The 27,683-nt window shown below is 55.8% G+C and overlaps 1 protein-coding gene and 1 long non-coding RNA gene across 2 annotated transcripts; one reads left to right on the top strand and one right to left on the bottom strand.

The window, feature by feature from the left end:
• Window positions 1–49: 49 nt before the first annotated feature.
• Window positions 50–5,410, bottom strand: LOC137155135 (uncharacterized). The gene is made up of 2 exons (XR_010920360.1): window positions 5,020–5,410; window positions 50–3,130 (listed from the first exon to the last, which is right to left on the bottom strand). It is a non-coding gene; the product is annotated as an uncharacterized lncRNA (long non-coding RNA).
• An 18,386-nt stretch (window positions 5,411–23,796) lies between these two features.
• PERCC1 (proline and glutamate rich with coiled coil 1) lies at window positions 23,797–24,624 on the top strand. The gene has a single exon (XM_067551504.1). It carries the CDS (start codon window positions 23,797–23,799, stop codon window positions 24,622–24,624), a length of 828 nt encoding a protein of 275 aa, XP_067407605.1.
• The last annotated feature ends 3,059 nt before the right edge of the window (window positions 24,625–27,683 follow it).

The following is a 27,683-nucleotide window of genomic DNA, read 5'->3' as shown; positions in this document are numbered from 1 at the left end:
GTGACCGACCGCAACGCAACTGAGCCGCCGCGCGGCACGATGGGCGGAAACAGCCCCGCCCGCCGCCGTCCCGCGGCCGCCTGGGAGATGTAGTCCTGCACCGGCCCGCCAACTGGGCTGGGCTGTTAGGAAGGGGGCGGGGGGTCGTGGTCCCTCAAGCCTCAAAACCTCACCGTCTGGTGACAGGCAGAGCCAAACCAGCACCCTCAGGAGGCCGGGAGCTGGGATACTGGGGCTACTTAGAGCCCCATAGGGCCCCCACACACCAGGAGCCTCCATTCTAACCCCATAGGCCTCCTCTGCCCCTCAGCTTATCAAATGAGGGGAGCAGAGGGTTGATTCACAGGGTGGATTGATGTAAGGAAGGGAGGGATGTATTGATTGATGTAACTAACTGTATGGAGTTTGCACACACACTCTCGGTTGTGCCTGCTCATGGGTTTCCCCTTTCTGATTTGAAATACAGTGTATGGAGGTGATTCAGTGACAGCAGGACCCTTTCTTGATCAAATAAAAAGCTGTATTTATAAAACTTGGTTAGAAAAGTACAACATGAAGTGAACCCACTGGTAGGCAGGCCAGCTGCCACCACCCTCCAACACACCCGTAACAGCAACACCTTTAAAAAAAACCCAAACCCACAGTGCATGAACAAGAGCAAACAGTGAAACCATGTGCAGGACAGACCCCCTACTGTTGCACTTTCTGTAGCCTCCTGTTCTCCTTTCCCTTCCTTCTACATTTTCCGCACACTTGGCGCTGGCAAAGAGGGGTGCAGGTGTCACTGGGGGAGGGGGTCAATATGGAGAATGGGGCATAGTTGCCTTGCCCAGCCGCTCATAGGGCCTGATTGCATGGGCCACGCAGGCATGGACTCATCCGAACTGTGCCTGGACTGCAGCACAAGACGCCACGAAGGGGACTCAGGCTATGATGTAAGGCCTACCCGGCTTGTGCTGCTCTTTCCTCTAGCCGCAGGTCCCTCTGTCTTTGGGACTGGACCTGCTGGTTGGCCCTCTCCAGAACTTCAGCAATCAGTTCCTCATGGAACAGTCTGTGAAGGTATATCAGGCCAGGCTACTGCTGCAGTGTGGGTGAGCTGTAGGAGGTATTGCTGCTGCCTGTAGAGGTCGAGGGATCTGGAAGAGGACAAGACACAGCGTATTCCTGTCTCCAATAGCTCAGCGTAGGAACAAAGAAAAAATCCTGGTGGAATTTCCAGGACATAACATGTTACTTTCCCAAACTGAACTTCAATATGTTGTGGGAGGGATAGTTCAGACCACAGAAACTCCCTGGACACAGCCAGGCGAACTGCAGTGAAAGAAGTGCAGAGACAAAGATAAGTTTAAACAAAAAAAACAAAACAAAATACAGCTTTTTCCCCCCTAAAAATTGCAGAACAACTTGGGTTTGGAGGAGCAGTCAGTGGCCATGCTACAAAAGATTTCTCATCATTTCAGGCATTCCACATTTTGGAGCACATAACAGTTTTGTGGTGTCCAACTGGCAAAGGGAGATGTTATGCCAAGCTGCCAGTGGGAAACCAGCAGTGTATGCAGTCGATGCATACACTATACAATCAAACATATAGTGACCGAACAGCACATCTATAGTTCGAGTGGGTTGGTCAGTTACTGAGGTGGCCCTTGAAAATATGCCCTTCCCAGAAATATGACTGCCTATCTCGAGTTCCTGCTACAGGAAAAGTTTGCAGCTATCTGCACCTGGGATTGGGTCAAAATTCATGAGTGAATCAACGGGATGCTCTGTTTGCTTCCACATGGCTTAGCCCAGGGGTTCTCAAACTGAGGGTCAGGACCCCGCAAGGGGTCACAAGGTTATTATGGGGACAGGAGGGTAGTGAGCCGTCAGCCCCATGCATGCCATGACTGCAGCTGTCAGCCCCAGGCATGGCTGACAGCCAAGTCCTTCAGAGCTGGGTGACTGGATGCTGGCATGATGTTGGCAAATTGCAAAAGTACGGTGCTGGTCCCTTGTTTTCTGGTACTCAATCTTGAGTTGCTTCATCCACTCCCTGCACCGATGCGGTATATTTTCTACGCTGCCATTCTTTTTGTTATTTGCTGGCATGGGTGGTCATCCCTGGCACTCTTACTAAAATCCAGTATTTTGCTGGTCTCACACCAGAGATTAATCACAATCTGGCTCTGCTCCCATGCCCATGTAGCAGCGCGCTTTGTAAAGGAATTCTTCTGGTCGGTCTCCATTGCAAATGCAGAAGGTTCTCTGAAGGTGAGCTTGCAGCTTGGTGGTCAGAAAACAAAGGAAAGGTTAAACACTGGCTCGCCAAGCAGCTGCATGACAACACGGGGCATTGCTTCTATTTCCCTGCAGTCGATTGGCAATTCATCTGATAGAGAGGGCAAAGGAAGATGGCCTATAGGATTGTGGGATACTTGTGGTGGACTCCCAGGGCTTGTGGGCTGTGCCTGAAACAGAGCTGAACTCTGGGTCCCGGCTTGACTCAGGCTCAGACCCTCCACTCTTGCAGGATCCTAGGCTCCTGGGTCCGAGGCTGAAAGGTTGGTGTGTAGACAGAAGGGGGATTTAGCCTCAAGCTTGAGTCCACATTGCAGCGTAGACATACTTAGCAAGACAGGTTCATTTTAATCTCACCTTGACTTAGGAGCTGCAGAGCCAAGCACCGAGTAAATCCTTTTCCCCAGGTCAGGTTTGTACTGCAGGTTCCATTTCCACCTTCAAAAGGCTTCTGAATAGTGGGATTCTCCATAAGCGTCAGCCCACATACATGTGGTAGCAGAGCTGGAAGGGGGCTAGCAAGTTCCCAGACACTGTTACCAGCTTCTCCTCACTCCCTGGGGAATGCACCACTGGCTCTTTGTGCTGTCTTCCCAGTGCACAAATAACCCAGGGGCTTTCACAGAGTTTATAGAGTTGAATACCATCTCGAGCCTATTTCCTGGAGCCAGATTGGAAAAATTCCCCTTGTGAGGGAGGGAGTCATCAGCACATCTGGTCCATCCAGGGGCACACACTTCCATAAGCCTCTCCCAGAGATGCTCCAAGATCCTGTCCAGCTTGTCCATGCCAGGGCAAAGAGCACGTGGGGACTCCAGGCCTTGATTGTAGTGGAAGAAGATGGGGGCTGAAGAAGAAGCACATGAGGGAAAGGCAGACAGGATCTCATGAGTATTGGGCTAGAGTTCTGGTGACAGTCCAGTACCCCCGTGTGCCACGGCCTGGGTGTTTGTATTGCTCACAACAGTCTCCTGTTGGTGGAGTGACTGGAAGCCCAGCTAAACATCCACGAGCGCCTAGCACATAGACAGGGTGTGGAGCAGCCCGTGATGCCCAGCTCTGAAGGCAGCACAGAGGTGAGGTTGGCAGTCTCCCTACAACAGCATTGCGCCCCCCTCCCCCAATACGCTTTTGAGCCGGGACCCCCTCCCCGATTGCAACACTCCAAAAAAAAAAAAAAAAAAAACACCCTGTGAAACTGACTAATTTAAAAATTCTATGACTACAAAATTGACCAAAATGGATGGTGAATTTGGTAGGACCCTAGGCATGAGACTACCACTGCCCAGGCAAAGCTGTGGGAATGAGCGGGGGCCAAAGGGGTTTTCATGGGGGAAAATTAACAGTGCTCTGTGGGTCCCCAGAAGGGTATGGCCTGGCCCCCACACCCCACAGCTCCCCAGGAAGGTCCCTGTGGGAGGCTGAGACGGGTCAGTTTCCTTCTCAGGGCCTCTGAGTCCATATCTCCTAAGCGGCTCTGAACTTGGGAAGGTGGGAATCCAGCAGTCTCTCCAACCTCTGAGGCTCTTCTGGAAATTCACCCTTGTCGCTCTCTCTCTCGGGTTTGTCTTTCCTCCAGATGCCAGGGGCCCCTCCCCGATCCCTCCGAGACCTGCATCCCCCCAGTCTATCCTTTGTCCTGGGAGCATCAGCCCTATGCAGAGGCAAAGGATGAGCAGAAGGAAGCAAGGGGATCATGGAAAGCCTAGCTCATCTGTGCTCCATGGGGCAGCGCCCCCCATGCTGCGAGCTCTCAAACACCCACCGGGCTGGGCATTGACAGCAAGTACTCAAGCCCCCCCAGCCCAGGCACTTAGCCCCCCCACAGAAGTAGACAGGGAGTCACTGGCAGAGCTTGGTTCAGCTGGGGAGGATGGTACATCCCCTGAAAGCCGAGGAAATGCATCCCCGGGCTTCCCTAGCACGAGCAGAGGTAATGCTTGTAACACAAGGTAACCACTAGATGTCACCCACATTCCACTTGCCCACATCTTACAGGTGGTGGCTGGGGGTCATGGGGTGGTAGGGCTGACTGTTTCCAAAGGGGCTGCTGATTTTGGCTGCCTCAGTTTCTGGCTGCCCAACTCGGGACTACGGTGGCCCAGCTCTCAGAAGCGATTGTGCCCTGGCAGGATGGCCCAGCTGCCAGCTCGTGTGTTTTTTATCACGAGTTGTGCTGCTGTTTGGTCTGTAAGGTGAAGCCCAGGGTCCCGCAGTGATGGGATCAGCGGAGCAATCCCGCTTTCCTTTGCAAATAGCCCATTTTGAGCCCCCCCGTCTCAGTGGGGAGAAGTCTGACCATTGGGCCTGCATGTGCACAAAGGACAAATCCCTGAACCCCAAGTGGATACATCGCCTGGGTGTTAGGCCAGTCCTGTCATTCTTGGGGGCGGAAGTGCTGCTTTGTGAACACTCGGGGCTGCAAGGCTGAGTTGGGAGCAGTTGCAGGCGCTCAGCGGCTCTCAAAAGCCAGCTCAAGTGCCGTAAGGTTGGGCTCTCAAAAATGGAGGCTGCCCAAAGGAGAGGCTGTGCCTGCCAACATGCAGGCCTAGTCCTTTCTTTGCACAGGTGATCTAGGTGTCAGCTCAAATTCACCTGCGCCTGGCAAGCAGGACATGACCCCTCTGTCTATCAGGGTAGCTGCCCCATAGTTAACCATGCTGGTTCCCAGTCGGAGCCCTCTTTTTCACCCCCCTCTATAATCAACAGCTTACCCCTGTAACAGGTTTGACTCACCACTGGAAGCACCCCCTTGTGGCCAGCTCTGGGATCAGCTCTCATCCAGACAAGCACCCCTTCCATCATGGGGCTCGGAGTGTCTCTCTCTTTGTGGCTCAGCCCTCTGGTCAGGTCATGATATAGTTTTCCCCTTGCAGGTATTGACGTCTCACTGGACCAGCTATCTGGATGCTGCCACGTCCCCATGGCTGGTAGGGAAATGACTGCTACTCCAGCTTCCAGCCAGGGATCCTATGATCATCGAGGCTTGCACAGTCGCCACCCTCATTGCTCTTTCCCTAGACTTCTTTCTATTCGGGCTGCCACAGGCTTTCTTTCCACAACTCCACTGGTAAACCCTTCCTGCAGGGCTGGGATCCCAGTCCTGCTCCCACCACACATTTCCTCCTTCCCCAGCTCTCTGTGCCTAGAGAGCAGCTGTCTGGCTTTGTACAAGCTCAGTGGCCTGCCCCATCCGGTTTGGCTTCATCATCATTTAGCCTCATCAGTTAGGCCTGGCTCTCCCCCAGGTGCAGCCTATAAGGTTAATTGGCCCCTTCAGAGCCCACTTAACCCTGTCAGCGCCAGGGCAGGGGTCAACCGCCCATCACGGCCTCTAGGATACACATGACTTTTTTTTAACCAAATTTCATGCAAATGGAAGGGCGGGTTCTAGGGCTACAGCCCCCCAGTATTGGGCAGGTGCTCACGGCTTGCAAGTTCCCAGCTGCAAGTCCTGCGCAGGGGCAGATCCAGACACACAGCACCAGGAGCAGTGCTGGGCAGTGTGCGCCCCAAGCCTTTAGGTGGGTGCAGAACATGCCCTTAGATCCATTGCCCAGCCACGTGGAGGGAGCTGGGGCCTTGACCCTGCCTCGTCCTTGCCCCTTTGGCTGCCTGGCTCCCCACAGCCTGTAACAGCCAGCAGCCCCTGTGTCTGTCAGAGGGGAAGATGGCTGTTGTGTGCAGCCTCTAAGCAGCCATGCAAGGGGAAGAGAGGGTCCTGGCACCTGCCTCTAAGGGTGGCAGCATGATCTGGCTGGAAGGCTTTCTGGAAATGATGGGCGGCCAGTGGCCGGGTGCTCGGGGGAGTTTGTGTGGTTCAGCCCTGCTTAGGACTCTCTGTGCATCGGACCCCCCACCGGGGTAGCTCCACTGATGTCATCAGAGCCGGGGTGATTCACAGCCAGCGACGAGCCAACCCCCCCATCTGTAAAGGCACCTGGTGCATTTGATTTTGCAGCTCCCAGAAGCAAAGGCAGCGGAGTGCTAGGAAAGCTGCCTAGTGCAGGACATTTGGCTGGCCGGTGATGTGGCGGCACGAGCTCCATGGCCCATTGTGGCCTGTTTGCTGAGCGCTCATCCCCACCGCTCAGAGACACATGCACTAACCCCTGGCTTTGATTAGCTGAAAGCACCAGAAAGCTCTCACCCAAGGGCCTCATGTTTTTCTAATGGCTGGGGGTGGGCAGCCGTGCAGCTGTACTTAATGGCTGCTGTCACTTCCTGCAGCTCCCTTGGAGTGCTAACATATTGGGCTATTGATTTTCCTGCAGGAAGATCAATAGAAGGTGTGAGAATAGCAACGAAACTCCAAATCTTCCCGAAGGGCTGGAGCAGCCGGGGTCCAGAGCCGGGCTCCCTGATGGGGTGAGAAGGCAGAGGTTGGCAGGGAGCTGGGTTTTGATTGGAAAGACGAAGCAGAAGAGCCCATCCAACAGAAGCATATGCTGGGACATATGCTCCGTCTTCCCCGACTGCATCATCAGGGCGCTTTATTATTGTGAGGAATAGTCAACGAGCCGCCTAATCAAATACCCTGAATGAGGAACAGGTTGCAAGATGTACCCACGGCCCTGTCCTTGCCTCCCCCACAGCCAGACTTTGGTCTTCATGAAGCCCACCATGGCCCTGGACTCCTTCGATCTGGGGACCTAGAAATGTGGAGGAGAATCTGGGTTTTCACTGACCGGATCGGCGGGGTGCCGGGAGCTGAGCGCCTGAGTGTTCATCTTCCCCTGGCGTTGGGAGCCTGGCAGAACTGGCCACAAGTCCCTGAGTTGCCCCAGGATCCAGATCTGTTTGTGCTGAATCTGCCCAGGTTCCCTCTCAGCAGAGCAGGCTCCTCCACAGGGCAGTCAGCGTGGCCACTGGCCAAGAGGCAGGATGAGTTGGAGGAGCCCAGGCCGGTGACAAAAGGGCTCCTGCCTTAATCCCAGAGCTGAGTCAGAGAGTGGAGCATGGCAGTCGTATACTGTTATGGCTACACAACTCTCCACCCCCGCCCGCTCCACACCCAGCTCTGGTGTGAGCAATCCCCGCTGCCAGTGCAGCCAGCCACTCCACAGCTAACATCGCTGTGTCTGCCGCCTCTCCCAGAGGCAGAGATTCAGTCAGCAGGGGTCAGGGAGGGATCCCCCTCACAGAACCCAGGGTGGCAGTACTGACTGAGGAGCCAGGCAGAGAAGCTCCAGGGGGCCCAAATAAACCTCCTGACATGCGGTTTGTAGGCCTGGCAAAGGGCCATGTGCCCCAACTGCCCTTGCTGCCGTGTATTGCTGGGATGCTACTACCCGCCCCCTACCCTCCCGTGCTGGGCCATAATTCTGTCCTGCGCCAGGCAAACAGATCCCACAGGCTTCTACAGCCAACTGGCACAGGTCAGGCTGCAGGGCCTTCTTACAGCCCCTGCCTCTTACTGCCTCTAGTGGATCCCAGCCCTCTGACCCCCCAGCCCTTCCCCTGCCCTTGCGCCCCTCCCTCGCCTCCCAGTCTGGCCCATCACCTCGGGGCAGGGGCTGTGGGCAGAGCTGCTGGGTCACTGCAGCAGAGCGTATCGGAGAAAGCCCTCTCCTGCTGCCTCCCCGGGGCTGGGGGAATGAGAGGGCAGGATGTGCTCTCCCAAGCGGGATTCTCCATGTCTCCCGCAGCCCAGGGATGGGGGGGTCCTTGTCTTGTGGTGCCTGTTTTCAGGCCTTCCCTCAAGTCAAGCCAATGTTGGCAATGTTCTGATACGAGTACAACTAAATAACGGAGACTAGACCACTATTTTATCATCCCTGAGCCTCCATGCAGGTGTAGCCTCCCTTGTGGCACAGCTGATTCTCCAGGGTGGTGATGCCCTTTATTTAATCTCCATCCTCCAGGATGTGGTGACCCACCCGTAGGCCCAATGGCCCCTGGGTTCTTAGCACTCAGTGTCTCCCCCGGTGGCTGGATGAATAGACTAGTACAGCCCCAGGGCATTACTCGCTTGAGGTACAGGGAATCGTCGCTGGCGGCTATCCCTCGACACGATGTCTACCAGGGAGAAAGTCAGTGATGAGCCTGAAGAGGGCTGAGGAGTCCAATCCATGCTTCCCAATTCATGGGGGCAGTGCCTCGCTTCTCAAGATATACTTTCAGGGTGTCTTTGTAGGGTTGCCTCTGTCTCCCGTGTGTCCTCTTACTATGACAACGTTGAGAAAAGAGGACGTGCCTCAGAAGGTGAGCATCCAGAGGCCTAAGATGGTTTTGATATGTCACCCATGTCTCGCACCCATAAAGAAGAGTGGGGATGACTATTGCATTGTAGACCAGGAGCTTAGTTTCCATCTGCAGATCTCTGTCAATAAAAACACAACAGAGCAACTTTCCGAAGGATGCGCTGGTACAACAGATCCTCTGTTTGATCTCCACATCAAGGTTGGCTGCCAGGGAGAGGTAGCTCCCAAGGTAAGGGAAATGCTCAGTGTTTTCCAGGGGTTCACCACCAATGACAATGGGTGGGAAAAGGGGGGCACAACTTGGGCGTTGGCAGGCTGGTAGAGCACCTTAGTTTTTGCAATGTTGAGGGAGAGTTCTAGGCTATGATAGGCTCCTGAGAAGAGATCTGGGGTGGATTGCAAGTCAGCCTCGGTGTGCGTGAGGATAGCACAATCATCAGCATACTGAAGGTTGGTATAACAGTCCTGGTGACCTTCGTTTTAGAATGGAGATGCCACAGATTAACAAGCTGGCCATCCATACAATACTCAATCCCAATACCAGAGGAAAGGTGGTCACGAATGAGAATCAAGATTAGACAAGATAGATGGAGAAAAGGGTTGGGGCACTAACACAGCCCTGCTTAACACCAGTATGGATGGTGAACGGGTCTGTTTTTAACCCAGAGGTTTAATTACAGAGGACAGTGGCAGTCATTCCATCATGAAGTAGCCTGAGAACACGAAAGAACTTCAATGGACAACCAAACCCAGACAGCACCTTCCATAATGCTTCACGACTGATGGAATCAAAGGCTTTAGTTAGGTCAACAGACACCATAAACAATGGCTGGTGTTGTTCTCTCCACTTGTCTTGGATCTGTTGTTCAACAAAAATCATGTCGATGGTGCCCCCAGATGGTCTGAAACCACATTGGGATTCCGGAAGGACATCTTCAGCAAGAGGGAGAAGATGGTTCAAAAGGATGCAAGCAAAGATCTTCCCGGCAATGGCGAGCAGGGCAATACCTCAGTAATTCCCACATGTTGACTCGTCCCCTTTCTTAAAAATGGTCACAATATTGACATTCTTTGGGTCAGGTGGAATGTCCTCTTTAACCCAAATTCTAGCAAGGAGTTGATGAAGTTTTTGCACAAGTACTATTCCACCAGCTTTGAAGACCTCCTGACAGGATGCCATCTGGACCTGGCGCCTTGTTGTTTCTAGTCTGAGTGATGGCACACCAAACTTCCTCAGAAGATGGGAGGGTCGGCAATAGATTCTATTGCTGGATACTGAGGAATGGACTTGAAGATGGCTGCTGAGACTTCAGATTCGTGGTTCAACAGAGCCTCGAAATGCTCTTTCCAGTGTTGTTTAAGGGACTCACGGGCCAGCAGATAAAGATGCCATGTTATTCCCAGAAAGGAGCGGGATAAATTGAAAGAAGGGGAAGGGAATCGCACAGGTCAGTTTTCACTCACTGCCTCAGCATGGCATATGAAATGCCCACACACCAAATACAACTAACAGACCCGCCCAGAGTCTTCCCTTAACTGGGTGATGGAGCTGGGGATTGATGTGAAGAACTGGGGTCCCTGCTGGGAGGGCAAAGAGCAGCGTTGCTGCGGTAGCATGGACAGCGATGATTGGGGCTTGCTGTTCACAGGACAAACCCACCCAAACGCCCTAGGTATGTGCTCGGCCACTTGGCACTACCTGTGGTACTGCGACTGCACTGCTGTTTTTACCTCACTAGCGCCGTGAGATCTTGGGTGAATTTGTCTCCTCGTGCTGCGAATCACACACACACACACACACCCAGCTCCAAGGGGAGGCCCTAGGCTTTGGGTCCCCCGAGGGGAAGAGAAAAGCAGGGGTGGAGCTCCAGGGCCATGCAGGCACAACAAACATCACATCTCCTCCTTACCCCGTTCTAATGCAGCTACTTCAACTGCTTGACCCAAATCATCCACCTCAGTTTAGCTAACATCAGACTCCTAGCAGAGTCCCCAGTTCTCTACAGAGAGAAACCATACTAAGTTTCATACAGCAGACTTTAATAAAGCATCTAGGACTTGCTCAAAAAAAAGTCAATTAGCTCCAGTGTGCCTTACCCAGCCAGGCTCCACTGACTTTTAGCTCGTGGTGACCTTCTTGCCCCAGGTTGTACCTTTCAGAATTCTTTCCCCAACACCGCCCCCTCACACAGCCCACATAAATATATTTACACACATCATCTAATACCAGACCCCTCCAAACACTCGAGCGTGAAACACTATAGAAATGCACTGGGGTGAAATGATACTGTGTAAATGAGCCTGCCAGAGCTGGCTTTTCCCCTTTCTCCCATAGGGGACAGCAGAGAACTCCAGCCAGTTGAGCCTTGTATCTCTGGGATTTAGGGGGTGGGAGGAGAAAACAACAAAGCAAAAAAGAACCAACATCAAGTCCCCATGAGAGAGAGCCCAGCGGGGGTGTCTCCTCCAAGACAGGCTGCACCTGCAATACCAGGACCATGGCCCTCTGCAGATAGCAGGATGCTAGACAGGTACAGTGTGCAGGAAATAAGATCCCATAAGGTACATAGCTGCAGAGAACTGAGGAAGCCGTTCTCTGTTGCCCAGTCACAAAGGCCTGCAGCATTGTTCATGGCCTCCATTCTCTGTATCCTTCGCAGTGTGTCCCCTTGCCCCGTTCTCCTCTCCAAACATTCACGCCGGCAACCCTCCTGCCGGAATAGCAGCCATCTAGTCCATTTGCCTGCTCAGCAAACATGATTAGATACAGCCAGATCTCAGCAGCAGCTGATAAGCCTTCAATCTGGTCCCATGACGTCACTTCGCTTAGCCTCCTTCGTGGGCTACAGATGTTGAAGGGACTATGCGGCCAATCTCTGCTGTTTGTGCAGATGTCCCACGTGACTCTCTATGGCACCAACAGACCCAGAGCATCCTGCTTCCACAGTTGGAAATGCCTGAGTCCCCAGTGCGGAGACTTCCTCTAGGCAACTACTCCTTCATCAGTACCCAATATCCTTGCCACCGGGAGCACGCCCCACCCCAGAGTTGGTGCATTTCAAACGTAGGGCCTTTAACAGGATCACGCAGTGGGCTGCTCAGCTCTGTACTGCGGTGCACTGACTTAGGGAGGCGTACAAAGCTTCCATCCTGGCGCCCATGTAAGCACTACTGAGCCTGTTTGGACTGATGGTGTGTGTGTGGGGGTGTCTCTCCAAGTGTTTGGGCCCCCAACAAGCGAGGCAGTGTGATGACTGGCCTCAAGGAGGCTGCAGAGCCCTCTGATTTCCCAGATGTGCTCATTTTTTGTTCCCTTGCGATTATTCCCACGTAACAGTGATTCTGGTGCAAATTCTACAGGGTGCCTGAAAGGGAGATTGTTTAGTACTCTTGGAGCTAAGTGTGGGAGTTTGTCTCAGTGGCAGATGGACCTCCAGCTACGCCTTCTATTTAATTTAAAAAGCACCCCCCAGATCAGTTATTGGACTCAATCCTCCCGGCTGCCATTGACATATAGCAGAAGGTAACTGCCCTTAATTAGAGGGGCAGTGGGCCTGTAGTTAGTTGCCAGAAACTTTCCATTATAAAAGAATCTTATGACTTTGTTTTTTAGTGGGTTGTTTTTTTTTAGATACTCGCTAACTAGGCCCTTGTTTGAAGCAGGCCTTTGAAATTCTGCAGCAAGAGAGCCCTGGGGCCAGAGAAGTGCCTTTTCTTTCTCAGGGGAAATTCTATTTGACCATGGCAGAGACGTTTTCGCAGCTTGTCAAGAGAACTGAATGTGAAGATTCAAATCTAAAGCTGGGCTACTGGTGCCCCAGCAGCGGCGTGCACTCTATTGGGAATCCCAGACCCAGCACATGGCTCCAGTGGGGGCACAACGTGCGGGAAGGAGCTCTCTCCCCTGCCTCGGGATAACAACCTTCTTCTGCTGCCAGTTAACATAGGTCTGTGGCTCAAGCTACACACTAAACGTTCCCCAATGTGCTTTAACAGGGTAGAGCAAAGTGCACCAGGGGACCGTGCCACAGCAGGGTCCATGTGGACAGTGTGGGATAAAGGAGTCTATTAGTAGGACCCCTGCCTCAACAGCTCTAGAAGTTGGACCGTGTGTCGTGAATGCACCAGGAGCTTGAGGAAGAGAAAGGAAGGTCTCATGGACAGGACAAAGCCTGTCCTGCAGGAGAGGTCTGGTCTGTCCTTGCCTCTGCCAGAGCTCCTGTGTGATGCTTATTCCAAACGCTTCTCCAGGATTACAGTGTAGCTTTTGGCCCCTGCAGGCCAGCTCACAAAGCACCCAAAAGCTGAGGCCTTCATGTGACTTTCTGCCCAGGCATTGCTCTCTAGTCTAGGGACAAGGCACTAAACTGCAAGCCCGGAGAACATTCGTTCTAGTCCCAGCTGTCCTGCGGAGCTGGCGATATTATGCGCACTTCACAACCCTTCTCAGCCGCAGCCTCTTACCTGGGAGGGGAGGGGTTCTGATCACGCACCCCTTTCAGACGTCAGATAACCAAGAGCTCGCACAAGGCCACTCCAGGCAGAGCAGGGAGTAGAGCCCAGCTTGCTAATGACACAGCCACACGGCTCAGCCACTTTGCCATGCTGCCTTTCAGAAGGCCTATGTCAGATTCGATGCTGCTATATCCCGTGCTGACACACTAAGGCTCGATGTTGCTCGTTAGTGGCTAGGCCACATCCAGAGGTTTCTGATGTGGCTAGTCCTTCAAAATGTCCTTAAGTGACAGAGGCACAGAGGGCCGGCTAACCCGGAGAGGTGCTGTTACACTGGGCTATGCATAGTCTGCCACCCCAGACTGCAAGAATCCCAATGCCCCGTGTGCCCCTGCGTAACTCACGGGCAATGGGTGTACCAGGCTGGTGCACACAGAGGATAACATCCGAGCACACCAGTTGCTCCTTGAACTGAGATGGAAGATGCCTGTGCTGTGCATCTGAACGTTGTGGGACAAACCCAGCTGCTGAGCCATGGGGGGGTTGGAAAAAATACACATTTGGGTGGAAAAAATGGTGTAAGGACCCAGACATAATTGTTGGAAAGATTTTTCGCCCAGAAAACACTGTATTTAGAAGTGAATTTGGCTGAGATAAGGTTGCCACCCAGCCGGTTTTCACCCGGACAGTCTGAGTTTCATCTTGTGTGGTCAGGTGCCGTTTGACAAGCCCTGATGTCTGGTTTTTCTGATCTGTGGCGACCGTCCTCACTCCGAGTCCAAGACCAGCAGGCTGCCTGTGTGGCTCGCGTCGGAGCATGGCAGACAGAAGCAGGGCCTTAGGGGAAGAGGTGGAAAAGGGAGTGGAGTCTGGGGGAAGAGGCCGAGAAGGGGTGGGACCTCAGGGGAAGAGGAGGGGCGGGGCCTCAGGGTCCAGTGTTCCCACCAGCCATTAGAAAGGTTGCAATCCCACGTGAGAATGTTTGTTTTAGTGCTGCATTGTTTGGGTTGCAGGAGCTGCTTCTTTAAGAACAAGGTTTGGCAGACAGACCGAGCAGTGGCCAGAGGTCTCAGATGGGTCAGTCCTAATCAGCATTTAACCTGCCAGCCTCACAGCCGCGTCCCATGCCCTGGGTCTGTCTGGGGACCTGAGGTTCAGCCTGGCGCCCAATGCTGCAGTGCCAATGTGTTAACCATAGCCCTGCCAGGCGTTCCCGGCCCCCGAGTGCAGCTGGGTTCCATTGAGCCACCTCAGCGGTAGACCTCGCATGGCACGACCCGTTTGTCCTTGACTCCCTCATGCAGGATGCTGCTATGGTGCAGCCAGGGAGCAGAGACACCCCCCTCCGGTACCTTGGGCTCTCCCCTCCTCTTGGGGTGCCCGGAGCCAGGCTCACCCTCGGGAAAGATGGGGAAGAGGAATGATACAGACAAGAGGGAAGCAAGAAAGAGGGAAGATGCATTGCCCATCAAGGCTGGCACCTGCAGACTCAGCTCCCGCTCTCTGGACTCTCCATCTGTGTGTGTCCGTCCGTCTGTCCATCTGCCTGCTTGACACCCTGCTGGCTTTGGCTGGCTTCACCAGGCTCAGGCCCACGGCTGCCTTGTGCCACCCCTGTGGGCAGTTTGCCTGGCAGGAAGCCGAGCGCCGCGTGTGCTCCTAGACTCTGCCCACAGGGGGCAGCGCCACCCTGCACCTCCTAGAGCCCTGCCCGGCCCAGTGAGGGCTGTGCTCCTGAGATCATGGGGAGCCGGCTGGCCAAGGGGCTGCAGAGCCTTTCAGCCAGGGCACCACTGCCAGCAAAGGAGCCATGTCAGCAAGAGCCTGGTCCCACCTGTCTTGCCAAGCCATTTGCTGGAGGCTGGGAACATCCCCTGCCAGTGGAGAGGAAAGATGAACTAAAGGACAGGACACCTGGGTTCCTTTCCCGGCTCTGCACAGGCTCCGTGTGCAACCTGGGCAAGTCCCTTTGTCACTCCAGGCCTCGGTTACCATCTGTACAATGGGGATGTTGGCCAGGCCGGCCCTGCTGCAGGCAACTGGTGAGGATAAATGCCGTAGGCCTGTGACGGCGACGGGGGCCAGCGGAGCAGACAGACAGTGGGTAGCTGGCAGCACACAGAGGGCCCTTGAAATCCTGGCCCTTTAACTCAAACCCCTCTGGCAGGTGGGGCAATCTCCTCAGCCCTAAAGCCAGGAGCCTCCACTGGGACTGAGCCCCTCTTAGAGGTGCCGATGGGGGGGCTGCGCTTGTAGGGTACAGATAGATCCAATGAACTGAATTTATATGACAAATGAATTGTCTTTGCTGTCTGTATCACACACACGAAAAGCACACTAATTGACTCATTCATAAAATCGCGCTGTGCACGTATTAGGAGATGCTGGTTACAGCCACCGCTTTCCTGCGTTCTCTGAGAAAGCCGCTCCTTTTAGTTACCACTGACAAAGCTGTCTCCAAGTCACTGGCTGCTTGCCCCTCTGCTGTTTAAATCACTTGTGCTTTTGTTATGATCACCGATAGAAACTGTCTGTCTTTAAGTAGCTCGTTCTTTTATAGCCGCCATTAGAAATTGCCTTTAGCGTATCTGTTAGTCAATATTGTGTGTCTGTTCTTTGATGTCATAACTAAAGTAACTCTGTTTAATAGCTTGTCCTGTTACACTGTAACCAATGTCCCACAAGACTCCAGATTGTAAATTTGAAACTCCATCTTGAATGATGTACTCCATTTTGTACTCTTAATGAAACTTGGTTTTAGGTGTAGACTGTGTAATTTCATTTAGATGTGTGAACGAGATGTGTGAATGAAGGTTGTGTGTCATGGGATCAGTCTCCACCACCAGCCTGTCCTGATGAAATGCAAGCACCACCTTAATGGCTGAAGAATGCAGACAAATCCCTGAAAAAGCAAGAAGGATCCACCCCAGAAAGAAAAGAACAAGATGAAAGTCATGTCTGCAACTTACTGGTGATCAGTGATCACACAGGAGCCCTGAGGCAGCATGACGCAGCAGGACTCATAGACTCACATCTAAATTAAAATCTATAAAAAAATGGGTGAGATTGTAAAGCTTTGGGTAACATTCTGCATAGCATGAAAGAGCGTCGGTGCATGCCCGACAGAGACCCCGCTCTCCCTCGTGCCCAGCTTCCCTGGCCAAGTAGCCGCCACGAGCTGTGAACACCAGCAACGAATTCAAGCTACGATGTCAAGCAACGATCAGGACTGGTAACTATACCTGACGAACTGCAGAACATTTTGTGTGTGTGTGTGTGTAGATATTAGCTATTAGCTATTAGCTATTAACAATTGTGTTTTTCTCATAATAAACATGGCATATTGCCTTGTCCCCCTGAATAAGATCCTGCTGGTCTTTTCTTTTCAAAGTATAACTTGCTGATCCCAGGAATTTGGGGCTAGACACCCACCGTGCCCCATAGTCAGGGTGGCTCGTTAAGGCCCCTCCATTCCTAGGCAGGGCCGAGGGCAGGTGGCTGGGGAAGGCTGAGCCCCCCAGGAATTCAGCCCACCATGCTGAGCTCTGTGGGAGCTGTGCTGCACCCCGCCAGCAGAGGGTTGTGGTGTCGGCCCAGCAGAGGTTTTGCAACACAAAAAGAGGCTGAGCTGGTGTGTTTACTAAATAAAATTATGCACTCTTATCTGTGATTTACAATAGCCACTGCCACTATTAAATCAATTACTCAGGGTCTGAACTTTCCCAGTAAATCACTTACTAACCCATTAGCGCCGGGCTTCCCATCACACCAGCTTGTGGGGGCGGGCCAGGCAGGTGAGTGAAACACTTGGTGCATTTAGGGTGAAATGATTCTTTAGCAGGGAACTGATGAACTAGCCGCTAAAAATACATTCTTGCTTCTAGCTGGAAAGTTTCAGAGCCAGTGGGGCGTGGGAACGTGATGGCAAAGGGGAAGAGTCGCTCGCAGGGGGGAGCCCAGATCAGACGCTGGCCCTAGCGCCTGGCACTTCCATTGCAGCCCCCATTGCTGGTGATTTGTCTGGGTAAACTGGCAGCAGCTAGGACGGATGCTCCATGTCAATCTGGAGTGAGTGCGCTCACATCAATGGAGCTGCGCTGGCGTAGGGAGAGGAGAATCAAGCCCTGGGTGTGTAGATCTGGCGTGGGGACTGGGCCTACAGATGGACCCTAATTGTGCGCTCGACTGTCAGAAGTGAGGGAAAGTTCATAAACTCCCACTGGAACCGATAGCAACAAACAGCGGTGGGAGAAAGGTGCAGAAGGGAGACAGGCTGAATTAGTTGAAACAAAAAGGCCTCTTGAGAATTCAAGGACTGTGTTATGATCGTGCCTGGTAAACAAGAGACGTGCGGGACCAGCAATCCATGCTGCAAAATTGGTGTGTCAGAAATCAGGCCTAATGAGTGAATGTTATCCTGAGGGCTGTTCTGCCCACTGCTCCCTCTGGCATCCTTCCCAAGAGGGTTTGTGGGGGGAAGCTGGCAGTGGTGACACCAGCTGACAGAAAGACCCTAGGAGGAGAAGAAGCAAACTTCACCACCATGGCAGCCATCTCTGGGGGATGGCTTGTTTGACAACCCAGCCGTAAGCTGAAAGCAATGCCCTAAGCAGCCGGCGCTGGTGCCAGTTTGCCAGCCCTTGGGGTGGCTGAGCAGACCGTGGGCACGGCCTGTGTTTTCCAATACTGAGGCTGCACGTGAAAGCCAACGCCAGGAGCTGCATCTTCTTGCTCTGATGTTCTTTTCCCTTCCTGTGTGTGTGTGTGTTTGTCTTGTTTTGTCTTCTAGGAAATGGGGCTGGACTTTAACAGCAACACCAGCTTCAGCCTGGCTCAGCAAACTCTCCCTTTCCACCGAAAATACCATCAACGACTCTCTCCAGCAACAGGGACGGGAACAAGGGATGTGGCTGAAATTAAAGCCTTTCTTAGTACTTTACATTTCAAACGCTTTTACTGATTTTCCATCTGTATTTTTAATCTAAGGTTCAAAGGCTGTTTAATGGCACGTTTGCCCTGGTGCGAAGCAGGCGGCGGGCTCTGTGTTTAACATGGTTAATGTCGGACAGTGACTGGGTTGTGTTAACACCATGGGGCCCTTTCTTCCTTCTGAACGAATACAACAGATCACAGGAGGCAGGGCTGTCTCCAGCCCTGCAGCTGATTCAAGAGGCTGTTCCTAAAGGGGGGGCCCCGAGTCTAGGGCACGTCCCTTGCCCGGTGTGGCCAGGCGTCTAGTATTTGCACAGGGCTTGTTTGATGAGCATTATGTTCTTCAGAAGATGCCTACTCCAGGAGTCAAAATAGCATGAAATTTAATTTTACGCCTGTTTGACAAAGCTTGATTTCGCCTCCAATCTGCAGCAGAGATAAGAGCCCTCTGCACAAGTGCGCAGGGCAGTTTGGCAGCTGTGACTTCAGATTTAATAGGTGAATCTACAGGAACAACACTTGAAAATCCCCTGGGAAGTCAACCATTAAGGTGAGTCCTATCTTCCGTCCCACTGGCTCCCTTGCTGCCGTGTTCTCTGGTTGCTGGGCGCTAAAGCAAACCAAAGCTCTGTTTACCAAGTCTACTATTACAATACAGCTACCAAATATTTGCCAGCCGTCAGTCCAGCTCCACTATAAATACTTCAGCCCCAGGTGGAGGGACGGCCAGGGGAGAGAAGAGCCTGGGATCCTACGCATGGCGCGGCTGCAGCGGCGAGGTAAGTGCCGAGGTTCTCTACACCGAGGAGTGCGCTGCGGGTTGCAGTACAGCGGCTGGGTGCTGATGACGCCCAGCCGCTGGGGAAGGAGGCCCTGGCTTGCGTCAGCAGCCCAGCTTGTTAAGGCACTGGGATGGCATTAGAGTCGCCTGCGGCCCCCAAGTTGCCCTCGGGTCCTCCCAACCCCCTCCTGAGTTTACTCAGAGCCGCAGCCCGACTGCTAAGAGGGCGAGAAGTGTCCCTCCGCATGCATGGCTGCGAGCTCTGCCGACAAGCAACGCTGTAGGGTCGCAGGCTGCTTTCTAACCGCTCCTGACCGATTTAGCGCTGGGGTCCCCTTTCTCCTCAGCGGCCGAGCACTGCCAGGGACAGCCAGGGGCAGAGGCTGGAACGCAACCCAGGGGCTGCGATGGGGCGCATTGAACAGGCCAAGGAGACAAGGGATGTTCTGGCTGGGCCTGCTCAGGCCCCAGCCCGGGGTGCTCCCCCACCTTCACCCGCTCTACATTCCCACGGCTGGCGCAGAACACGCGGGACCCTACAGGCATTAGTGAGTGATCCCAGCTGGATGAGGGATGGGGGACAGCAAGGCCAGGCTGGTGGAGGTGGGGGAGCAGGGGCCGACTCTGTTGTTTGCAGAGGTGCTGGCGTGAATGAGACCCGCTTTCCCAGCACTGGAGCCAGGGCCCGGCCGGGCTGGCTGGCCTTTCCCACCATGCGATGCACATGTTAAAGCGCTGTTGGCACAGGACGGTCCTGTGGGCAGTGGCTGCTGCCTGGTGACATGGCATGGTTGGGGTGGGATCCTCCCTCAATATCCCAGTGGGTCTCTGTTCTCCTGGGGCAGCACCAGTGAGTTCTGGGCTGACCCCACGCCCCAGGGCTGGCTCTGGGCAGGTGTCTCCCGGCATGGTGCTGTAGCATGGAGCAACCAGCCCAGCTCCCAGCCAGAGCATTGCTTCTGCTTTGGGGGGGTTGCGTGGGAAACTGCTCTAGCCCCTGGCTCATCCTCTCCTCGGGAGCCCAAAGGGCCCATCGCCCGTCCTCTCCCATCCCACCTCCCTCGGGTCGTCCTGCCAGCGTGCAGCACACCGGCCAGGCCCCTGGATTCCCAGGGACAAGGGGTGAAGCAGCCCACGTGGCGGCAGGGGCAGCAGTCAGACTTTGCCCTTCTCTAGCATCCTCTATCCGCAGGCACAACGTGCCTCGCACTCGGAAGAAGCGTCATCCTTGCTTTACCCACAGGGAAACTGAGGCACAGAGCGGGGAAGTGACTTGCCCGCGGCCATGTGGCAATTCAGTGGCAAAACCAGGAAGAGATGCCAGGAGTCCTGATTCCAACTTCCCTGCTCTAGCCACTAGCCCCCACTCTCCTACCCATTGGTGCCTCTCCGACTGCCTGCCCGTTCAGCGTGGCTGTTCTGGGTGTGCAGCTGATTCGAGAGGCTGTTTCTAAAGGGGGGCCCCCGACTCCAGGGCACGTCCCTTGCCCGGTGTGACCTAGTATTTGCACAAGGGCGTGCTGTACTGGGAGCTGAAGCCAGGACTCCTGGGTTCTGTTTCTGGCCCAGAGCAAGTGATTCGTCATTTCTCCCGTGACGCGGTGATGGGGCTCGCTTGCCTCCCAGGGCATTGCTGAAGCGCTGTGACTGTTTGCAGTGCTGCGGGATCCTGCCTGCTGCTGGGAATGGACCAGGGAGCCAGCGGGGGGCTGCTCTGCAGGAAGTTTGCACTGGGCACAGGGAGCCCCGGTCTGCAGCTCTCGCTGCATTCCAGCATGTGGGGGCTGGGATCTGCATCTACATGGCAAAGCCAGGCCCGGAGGGGGCACGCAGCAGCTCCAGGGGCTGGACCGACAGGCAGCAGTGAGCGGTGGAGTTCCCCAGCCCGCAGGCTGGGTGCCCAGAGATGGGTGGTGGCGGGTACAGCTGGCCCTGGTGCTGGGTGGGATAGATACCACTCAGGGGCTGAGTGCAGGGAACGCTGACAGTGCTCTCTGGCAGAGATATTTCATGTTCTGGGGGTGGGGAAGGCTCCCCCCTGCACAATACCTGCTATGAGGCCCTGCCCCACCTGCACTGCCGGATTGGGGCCTCTCAACTGCCCTGCCCTTGTGTGGGGCTCCAGTGCCTTCCCTGAGCTGTGAGTGCGCCAACCCCCAGCGATGCTCGGCCTGCAGGGAGGGGCAGCCCCAGGGTCCAGCAGCTGAGGGGGGGCCAGGATGGTGCAGCTGGGTAACTCGGTCGGCTATAAAGCGGCTGGGGATGGGTGAAGGAAGCCAGGCTGGCAGCTGGGGGGCAGGGCAGCTTGGGCTGTGGCCGTGGGAGGAGTTGGGGGGGGGGCGGGGAGCCTGGCTTTCAGTGCCTTTGCAGGTGTGTGCCACCTGGGCTGTGTGCGGCCCCTTTCCCTGGCACCAGCAGCGTGGCTGGAGAACTAGCTGGGCCCACGGTGCTGGGTGCCCGGCCTGTGACGCCCGGGCCCCAGAGACTGAGTCAGCTCTAGCAGGGCCCTCCCCAGCCAGGGGGGCTAGTCCCGTGGCTGTGGCGCTGTAGTGCAGACAAGACGCAGGGGCGTGTGTGCCGCTGTACCAATGCCCGCGCTGTGCCCACACCCTCGCAGAGCTGCAGAGCAGGTGCCGTTTGCTAGTATAGAGAATGGCAGGGCCTGGAGATAAAGGCAGGAACAGGGGCGCTGCAGAGAGGGAGCCTCTGTAGGGCAGAGCCTGCCCTAGCTCCCCTGGGGAGGGGAGTGCACGGCTGGAGCAAGGTGCCCAGTCTTGTGTGGGGACGTCACCAACACAGTGTGTCAGGGATTGCTGGGGGGAGCACGCTGTGTACAGCTCCTTACGCCTGCCACAGACAGGGGCTTCCCCAGCATCCGCCGCTGGACGGTAGAGCAGGGGCAGGGGGGCATGGCCAGGCAGCTGCTTTCAGAGTGACCTGCCTTCCCTTGTGCTACACACACACGCCCAGCCCTTCTCAGGACACGGGCAGATCTGTGAACGGCTCCGCAGCTTGGGCGCTAAGTGGGCGGCCCTCCGTGCCTTGGCTTGAGGGAGCCCACCACTGGCCAGAGGTGGGTGGTCTCAGCCCCGCAGAGTTCACGCTCTCCTTTAGACCGGATCCCACGAGCGAGGGCCCCACCCGCCTGGGAAGACAAGGCTCTAACTAGACCAGCCCTAGCTGCAGAGAGCAGTGGCGACGGGCAGAAGCAGCTCACCGTGGCGCTGGGGGCGTGGGAAACCTTCCCTCCTGGAAAAGCCCTAGAGAACGTGACAGGGGGGATTCCACGGGGTGCCAGTAGGAACTGGAAGGGCCCTAGAGAAATGACCAAAAAGCCACAGAACCGGTTGCGAGCGGGGCTGGGATGGGTGGTTATGTTCTTCGGGATGCTCCAGAAAGTCCTTGGAGGGGGGCCCTTCCCCCTGCTGCTCTCTGGGGCATTTCCACAGGGGTCCCAACCCTGCACCTTTCTCCCCCCACCAGTTCAGCAGCCACTCCAGCCCCTCCCTGCCTTAGGTGGGCAGCACCCCAGTGAATGGCCATCAGCACTGGGAGGAACTGCCTCTACAACCTCAGCCCCAGAGCAGGCTCAGCTCTAGCCCCATGGCTTGAGCCCTGTCTCCATAAGGGGCCAGATCCAGCCCTTGGATCGAAGAATCCCGTGCCCTGGGGAAGTCCAGCTCTGGAGATTTGCTCCTGCCCAGCCGAGATCCCAGTGGTTTGGCTGTGGGATTTGGAGCAGGGCCCGGTCTGTCTCAGCCCTGGCACTCCCGCTGCACATGGGCAATCCACGCTTCCCTCCCAGCGCTCTCCCGGGGCTGGTGCAGCCCATGCTGCGCCAACCCAGGCCTGGGCCTTAATGGCACGAGAGACCGAATGCCCTGCCACACCCAGGGCTGTCGCTAGGGGAGTTACTCCACACTGACACAGCGACCAGGACCCAAACCAGGGGCCGATCCCTGGCCCGCGGTCTCGGGAGGGAGGCAAGGACTCTGCCTCCTGCTCCCGACAGACCCCGCTAGTTTACAAAGAACAATCCAAGCTGCCGGTTGGAAAGCGCACCCGGCTGTGCGCCAGCTTCTCTCCTGGCTGGCTGCGTGGCGCAGCCCTGTGCGTCTCAGGCCCGGCAGATGTTAGGAGGGGGTTGTTTGTTTGTTTAAGAAGCATAAATCCCATCTCCAGCTGTGCAATAAAGCTCTTATCCTGTATCCGACCTGCTCCGCACATGGCAACAGCCTGCGGGCTCCGGTAACTCCGGCGTTGCAGCCCTCAGAGCCATTTCCAGCAGTCAGAGTCCCTGCTGGGGTGTTACTCCCGGAGTCGGGGTCACTGCAACCCGCCGCTGCAGAGCAAACGAAGCTGAGCAGCCTCCTCTCAGCTGTGGAGAACAACCGCTGCCCCCGGACCTCAGCACAGCTCAGCCACTGCATCTGCTGGCTGTGCACAAAGGCTGGGGGGGTAGGGCATGTGACAGCAGCATAAATCCTTCTGCAAGGTCCCTCCAGTCTCACACCACCCCCTGCTCTGCTGTCACCAATGCAGACCCCCCCCCGGCACAGCTGGGCTAAGCAAACGTAGCCCTACGGCTCTATCCGCTGCCCTCTGGGTCACAGGCCCAGCATGCTCACCGGAGACGGCAACGAGAGAATTCGTTGCACACATGAATACAGAGCTGTCGGAAGAATTTCCCACCGCAACTAACTTGGACAGACTGATAGACAGGCAGGCAGCCTCCAAGCAGAGTCCCCAGGAGCTGGGGGAACAAAGCGCAGGCCGTGGTGCTGGAACAATTTTGATGGTGGGGGCGCAGATGGCGGAAACCACGTATTTGGGTTGCTATTATTACTTGAAACTGCCGCACTCCCAGCCCCTGTAGTTCCAGCCCCTGTGAGCGCAGGATCTTCTGGCTTTCAGCACGCGACGCCAATGGCCCTGCTCAGCTGGGAGATATGGACATCATGTGGGAGGAGAGCATCTGCCTGGCTGGGATGGGGAGATCCCCTCCCTTGTGTGTGCTAAGTGGGACTGAAGCTCACCCCTCCCCTGTCTCCCACCAGCACAGCCCTAACCACACGTTTTCCCTTGTGTTTTCCAGCGTGACTCCAGGGCCCAGCGGTGCCCGTCCCCACACCGGGAGACAAGATGGCAGCAGGCGTGATCAGGAACCTGGCAGAGTTCAGGCTGCCCTCTTCCTTCCAGCACTCCTTCCTCCACCCCGCCACCCACCCAGACGTGGACTTCCAAGACCTGTCAGAGGAAGAGGAGGAGGAAGAGGAGGTAGAAGAGGAGGAAGAGGAGGATAGCCCCACCAGTCACAATCCTGGCAGAGAGAGGCAGAAAGTCACAGCCAGTGGCAGCCAGAGCGACGCGGAAATGACCCTGCAGCTCCTAAAGTTCTCCGAGCTGATCAGCTGCGACATCCAGAGATACTTTGGGAGGAAGGCCAAGGACGAGGATCCCGACTCCTGCAACATCTACGAGAACGGCTTCTCTCCCCGCCGGTCAGGGCGGGAGCTGTACTACGCAGACCTGATGCGACTCGCCCAGAGCGGTGAGCTGGACGACGAGGATGCACCGGGCCCCCTGGCGCCCACCGGGCAGCTGGACCAGCGGGTGTGGAACTCCATCTGGAACAAGGATGGGGTGCAGAAGCTGGGGCCGTTCACGGAGCTCTTCGAATACGGCTTGCGCCGCTTCGTTAAACAGAGGGTGTCCGACGGCAGGAAGCCACGGCTGGAGAAGAAGTACAGCCACATCACGCCCATGCACAAGAGGAAGCTGCCACCGTCCTTCTGGAAAGAGCCGTCGCCCAGCCCCCAGTGCCTCCTCAACGCAAACCCCCCTGACTTCAGTGACCTGTTGGCCAACTGGACGTCCGAGCCCGGCCAGGAGCTGCATGGTGCCGGCCGGGAGCTGGCTGGAGAGCTGGGCAGGCCGGCCATGGAAAGCGATCAGTTCAACGGGCTGTGAGGCAGAGGTACTGAGGACCCAGCCAGCTTCTCCAGGAGCCACTGCGCTGGGGAGACACTGAGGGTCCAGACACTTGTATGACCGGGAGTTCCCACCATTGCCTCTTCCCGAGCGGCGCTGGGTGGGAGCGTGATGCTGGCTGGGCAGCTGGCCCAGCTGCAGGTCTGATTCCAGACTGAACCAAACCCCTCTCACAGAAGCCAAACTGATGCCTGGGCCATGCACCGCGGGCCTCATCCTGCTCTCCCGCTTTACACGTTTGGATTCCTCCCCGCTGCAGCGCCAGCATCTGTGCCAGTTCTGCAAAACCAGCAGTGTGTGTGCCCCCTGCAGGGATGCTGGGCAGTGCCAGGCTGCAGATGCTGCCATCTGATAGCTGCATCCCTGCCATGTGCCACCCTGGTTAATGATAAAACTCGCTCCCTTTTTATGAGGCCGGGCTCTGAGGCCAAGGCAGGGGGTTTGGGAGACACGTTGCCTGTGGCTTTCCCAGCAGCCCAAAGCCGGGCGTGCTGTGGGAGTGGGGCAGTTTGATTTTCTTGTCCTCTGATCGTGATGACACAGGCTAGGGTGAATAAAAGCTTCTTTTCAGTGCCTGAGTGTGTCAGCAATGCCCTCCGGTCCCAGTCACACACGAGGGACCCCGGGGCTCAGACAGAAGCTGGCACCAAGGGCAGTTCACAGAATGTGCCAAACCCTGCCCTGGGTGCCACTGATTTCAGGCTCAGATCTGGCCCCTGTGTGCAGTGTGGGCTGAAGGCGGGTGGGGGCCAATGGGCTGTGTCCCAGTCCCTGCCCCGTCTGACCCACTGCATGCCAGCTGTGCTGAGCACTCACTGCGCTGGCAGTCGGGGGAGCTGCAGGTGCTCAGTACTGCTGGGAAGAATCAGGCCTGAGGGGAGGAGGAGGCAGATACTCCAGTGTGGTTTGTGGGGGGGCTCCAGGGAGCATGCAATGGGCCAGCCTCTCTGGTGCCCACAGGCATCCTCTCTAGTGGCTCTATGCAGGTGTAGCAGGAAAAGGGGGCATGGCTGGATAAAGTAGGTGTGGCCTGGACTCCCCAGGACTGATTCTGTGTTTTCAGCCCCTCCCTTCCGCCCAGTGTAAGTTAGAGCAGCCCAGAGGCTGCTCTAACACAGTGCAGGGCGTGCAGAGGAGACCCTTCTGCCAGCTTTGCCTGCTCCCTGCGGCTGGTGGCCCTCTCTGCCCTGCTGGGCACTGTAGGCAGTTCTCCGAGCTGAGACAAACCTTCTATCGCCAAGAAACGGCCCAGAGAGCACGGCCCCACGGCACTCAGGCAGCGAGATCCTGCTCTTCTGAAACGGGGGTAGGGGGTGGGCTTTTAAACCTCTCCCAAGCAGTTCCCACCCTTCCAGTCGTCCCGCCTGCTGCCAGCAATCACCTGTTGGTTGGGGGGTGAACAGGGGGCGTGTGACAGGGGTGCTCTACTCACTGCAGGATGGCGCCTCCTCCTGGCCACTCTGGGAATTTGCTCCATGAGGCCAAAGCCTGTGTCTGCCGTGGCCTTCTCTCGCACATTCAATCTGCAGTCCTTCTCTCGCTCCCGGAGCTGTCTCTGCATGACTCAGCCTCCCATCTTCCCAGGTACAGTCCTTCAACGTCTCTTTCACCCCCACAGCAACCCAGGCAGCCTTCCAGTTCCCTGCCCCGCTGGCGCTGCTTCCCCTGGGGCAGGTAGGGGAACCCAGACGCACCCTTTACTCCTGGTTCCAGCCCAGGGGCCCTACAACACGCAGCCAAGGTCTGTTCAGTCCCCAGCCCCGCTGCTGGCACCGTGGGCTGCTTCCTACCCTGCATCCCAGAGACTCTCTTCTCCCCCCAGCTCTCCTCAGGGAACACCCTTCCCTCTGGGCTGGGCCAGGCCCTCAGGGTCCTGCTCTTCCCCTGGGTTCCCTCCTTCCCTCTCTACTAAACAGAGGGTGACCCAGCAGTACTTGCTGCAGCTAGCCTCCTGGGTTTATACTACCCCGGCTCACAGCTTCTTCTCCCCCTTAGTCCCCCCAGCTGGCAGCCTAATGGCCCACCTCAGCCCTCTCCAAGCCAGTGTGAGGAGGACACCCCCTCCCAGGGCATCACGTGGCAGGTTAGTTCTCCGTCAGCTCTGGGGCTGGCTGAGGGGGCCAAGAGCAGGATTTGAAGGGGCTGGGCCCCTGGGCGGGATGGGCTGGAATACACGTGGCTAGCCCCAGCCACAACAGCCACACAGCCAGTTGTAGCGCACACTAGTTCACGCCCTGCTAGCGCGAGTCTGTCTAGTGGCTGGGAGACTCGCTACCCGGTGCAGTGCAGACGTCCCCTTGTAAAGCAGCACTGCACTGCAGCTTAGGGGCCGGTGGGTAACGTTGCTCAGAGACAGCACTTCTCACCAGCAGGCCTCCTTCAGGGACAGGGAAAGCCTGGCTTTGCCTTCCTCTCCCCCGGCTGGCCTTGGTGGGGTTCTGGAAGGTCAGTCAGCTGCCTGACCCCCAAGGTGAAGCTTCTTGGCTTTCCCCTGGATTTTTACAGCTTGCCAGCTTTGCTTGCTCCAGTATCTCCCTCTGTGGCTGTCAAACAAACCAGTTGCATGGCTGACCCAAGAGTGCTGTGTTTGGTCCCATCAGCTTTGAATTCGCTCATCATCAGCGAGCGTCAGTTGGGGGGAAAAGTCCTATTTCAATCAACAATTTAATGAATATTCCGTGTTTTACCTAAGGCAGAAACTGTAAGGCTGAGACACCCTGAAAATCCAGACGCTGAGGAAGCTAGCGTAGTCCTCACTGGGTGACAAGGTCTTGAGATGACTTTGAGTCACCAGTTGGTGGAAAGTTCAACCACAAAAGTCCCGTACAGAACCGCTGACTGGCTTCTTCTACATTAACCAGTCACTCCACATGCAGCCAGCAGCACAACTAAACCTACACCGGAAGATCAATGTCACAGCCTTTTGCAAACAAGACTATTTACAGTGATCATTCTGAAACGGGGCTATGAACCGATCGCTCCCTTCCTCTTGAGAGAGAAAAGTTACTTTAAAACCTACTGCGATGAAACCCATTTAA

This window comes from Emydura macquarii, unplaced genomic scaffold, assembly GCF_026122565.2.
Source record: "Emydura macquarii macquarii isolate MOO-44397 ecotype Brisbane River unplaced genomic scaffold, CSIRO-AGI_Emac_v2 contig_1348, whole genome shotgun sequence".
NCBI lineage: Eukaryota > Metazoa > Chordata > Testudines > Chelidae > Emydura > Emydura macquarii.
The sequence above is the reverse complement of the archived record's forward strand: the minus strand, read 5'-3'. Positions and strand labels throughout refer to the sequence as shown.

What these genes read in the sequence shown, in the direction of transcription:
- PERCC1 (XM_067551504.1), top strand. Translation starts at nt 23,797, where the DNA reads ATGGCAGCAGGCGTGATCAGGAACCTGGCAGAGTTCAGGCTGCCCTCT.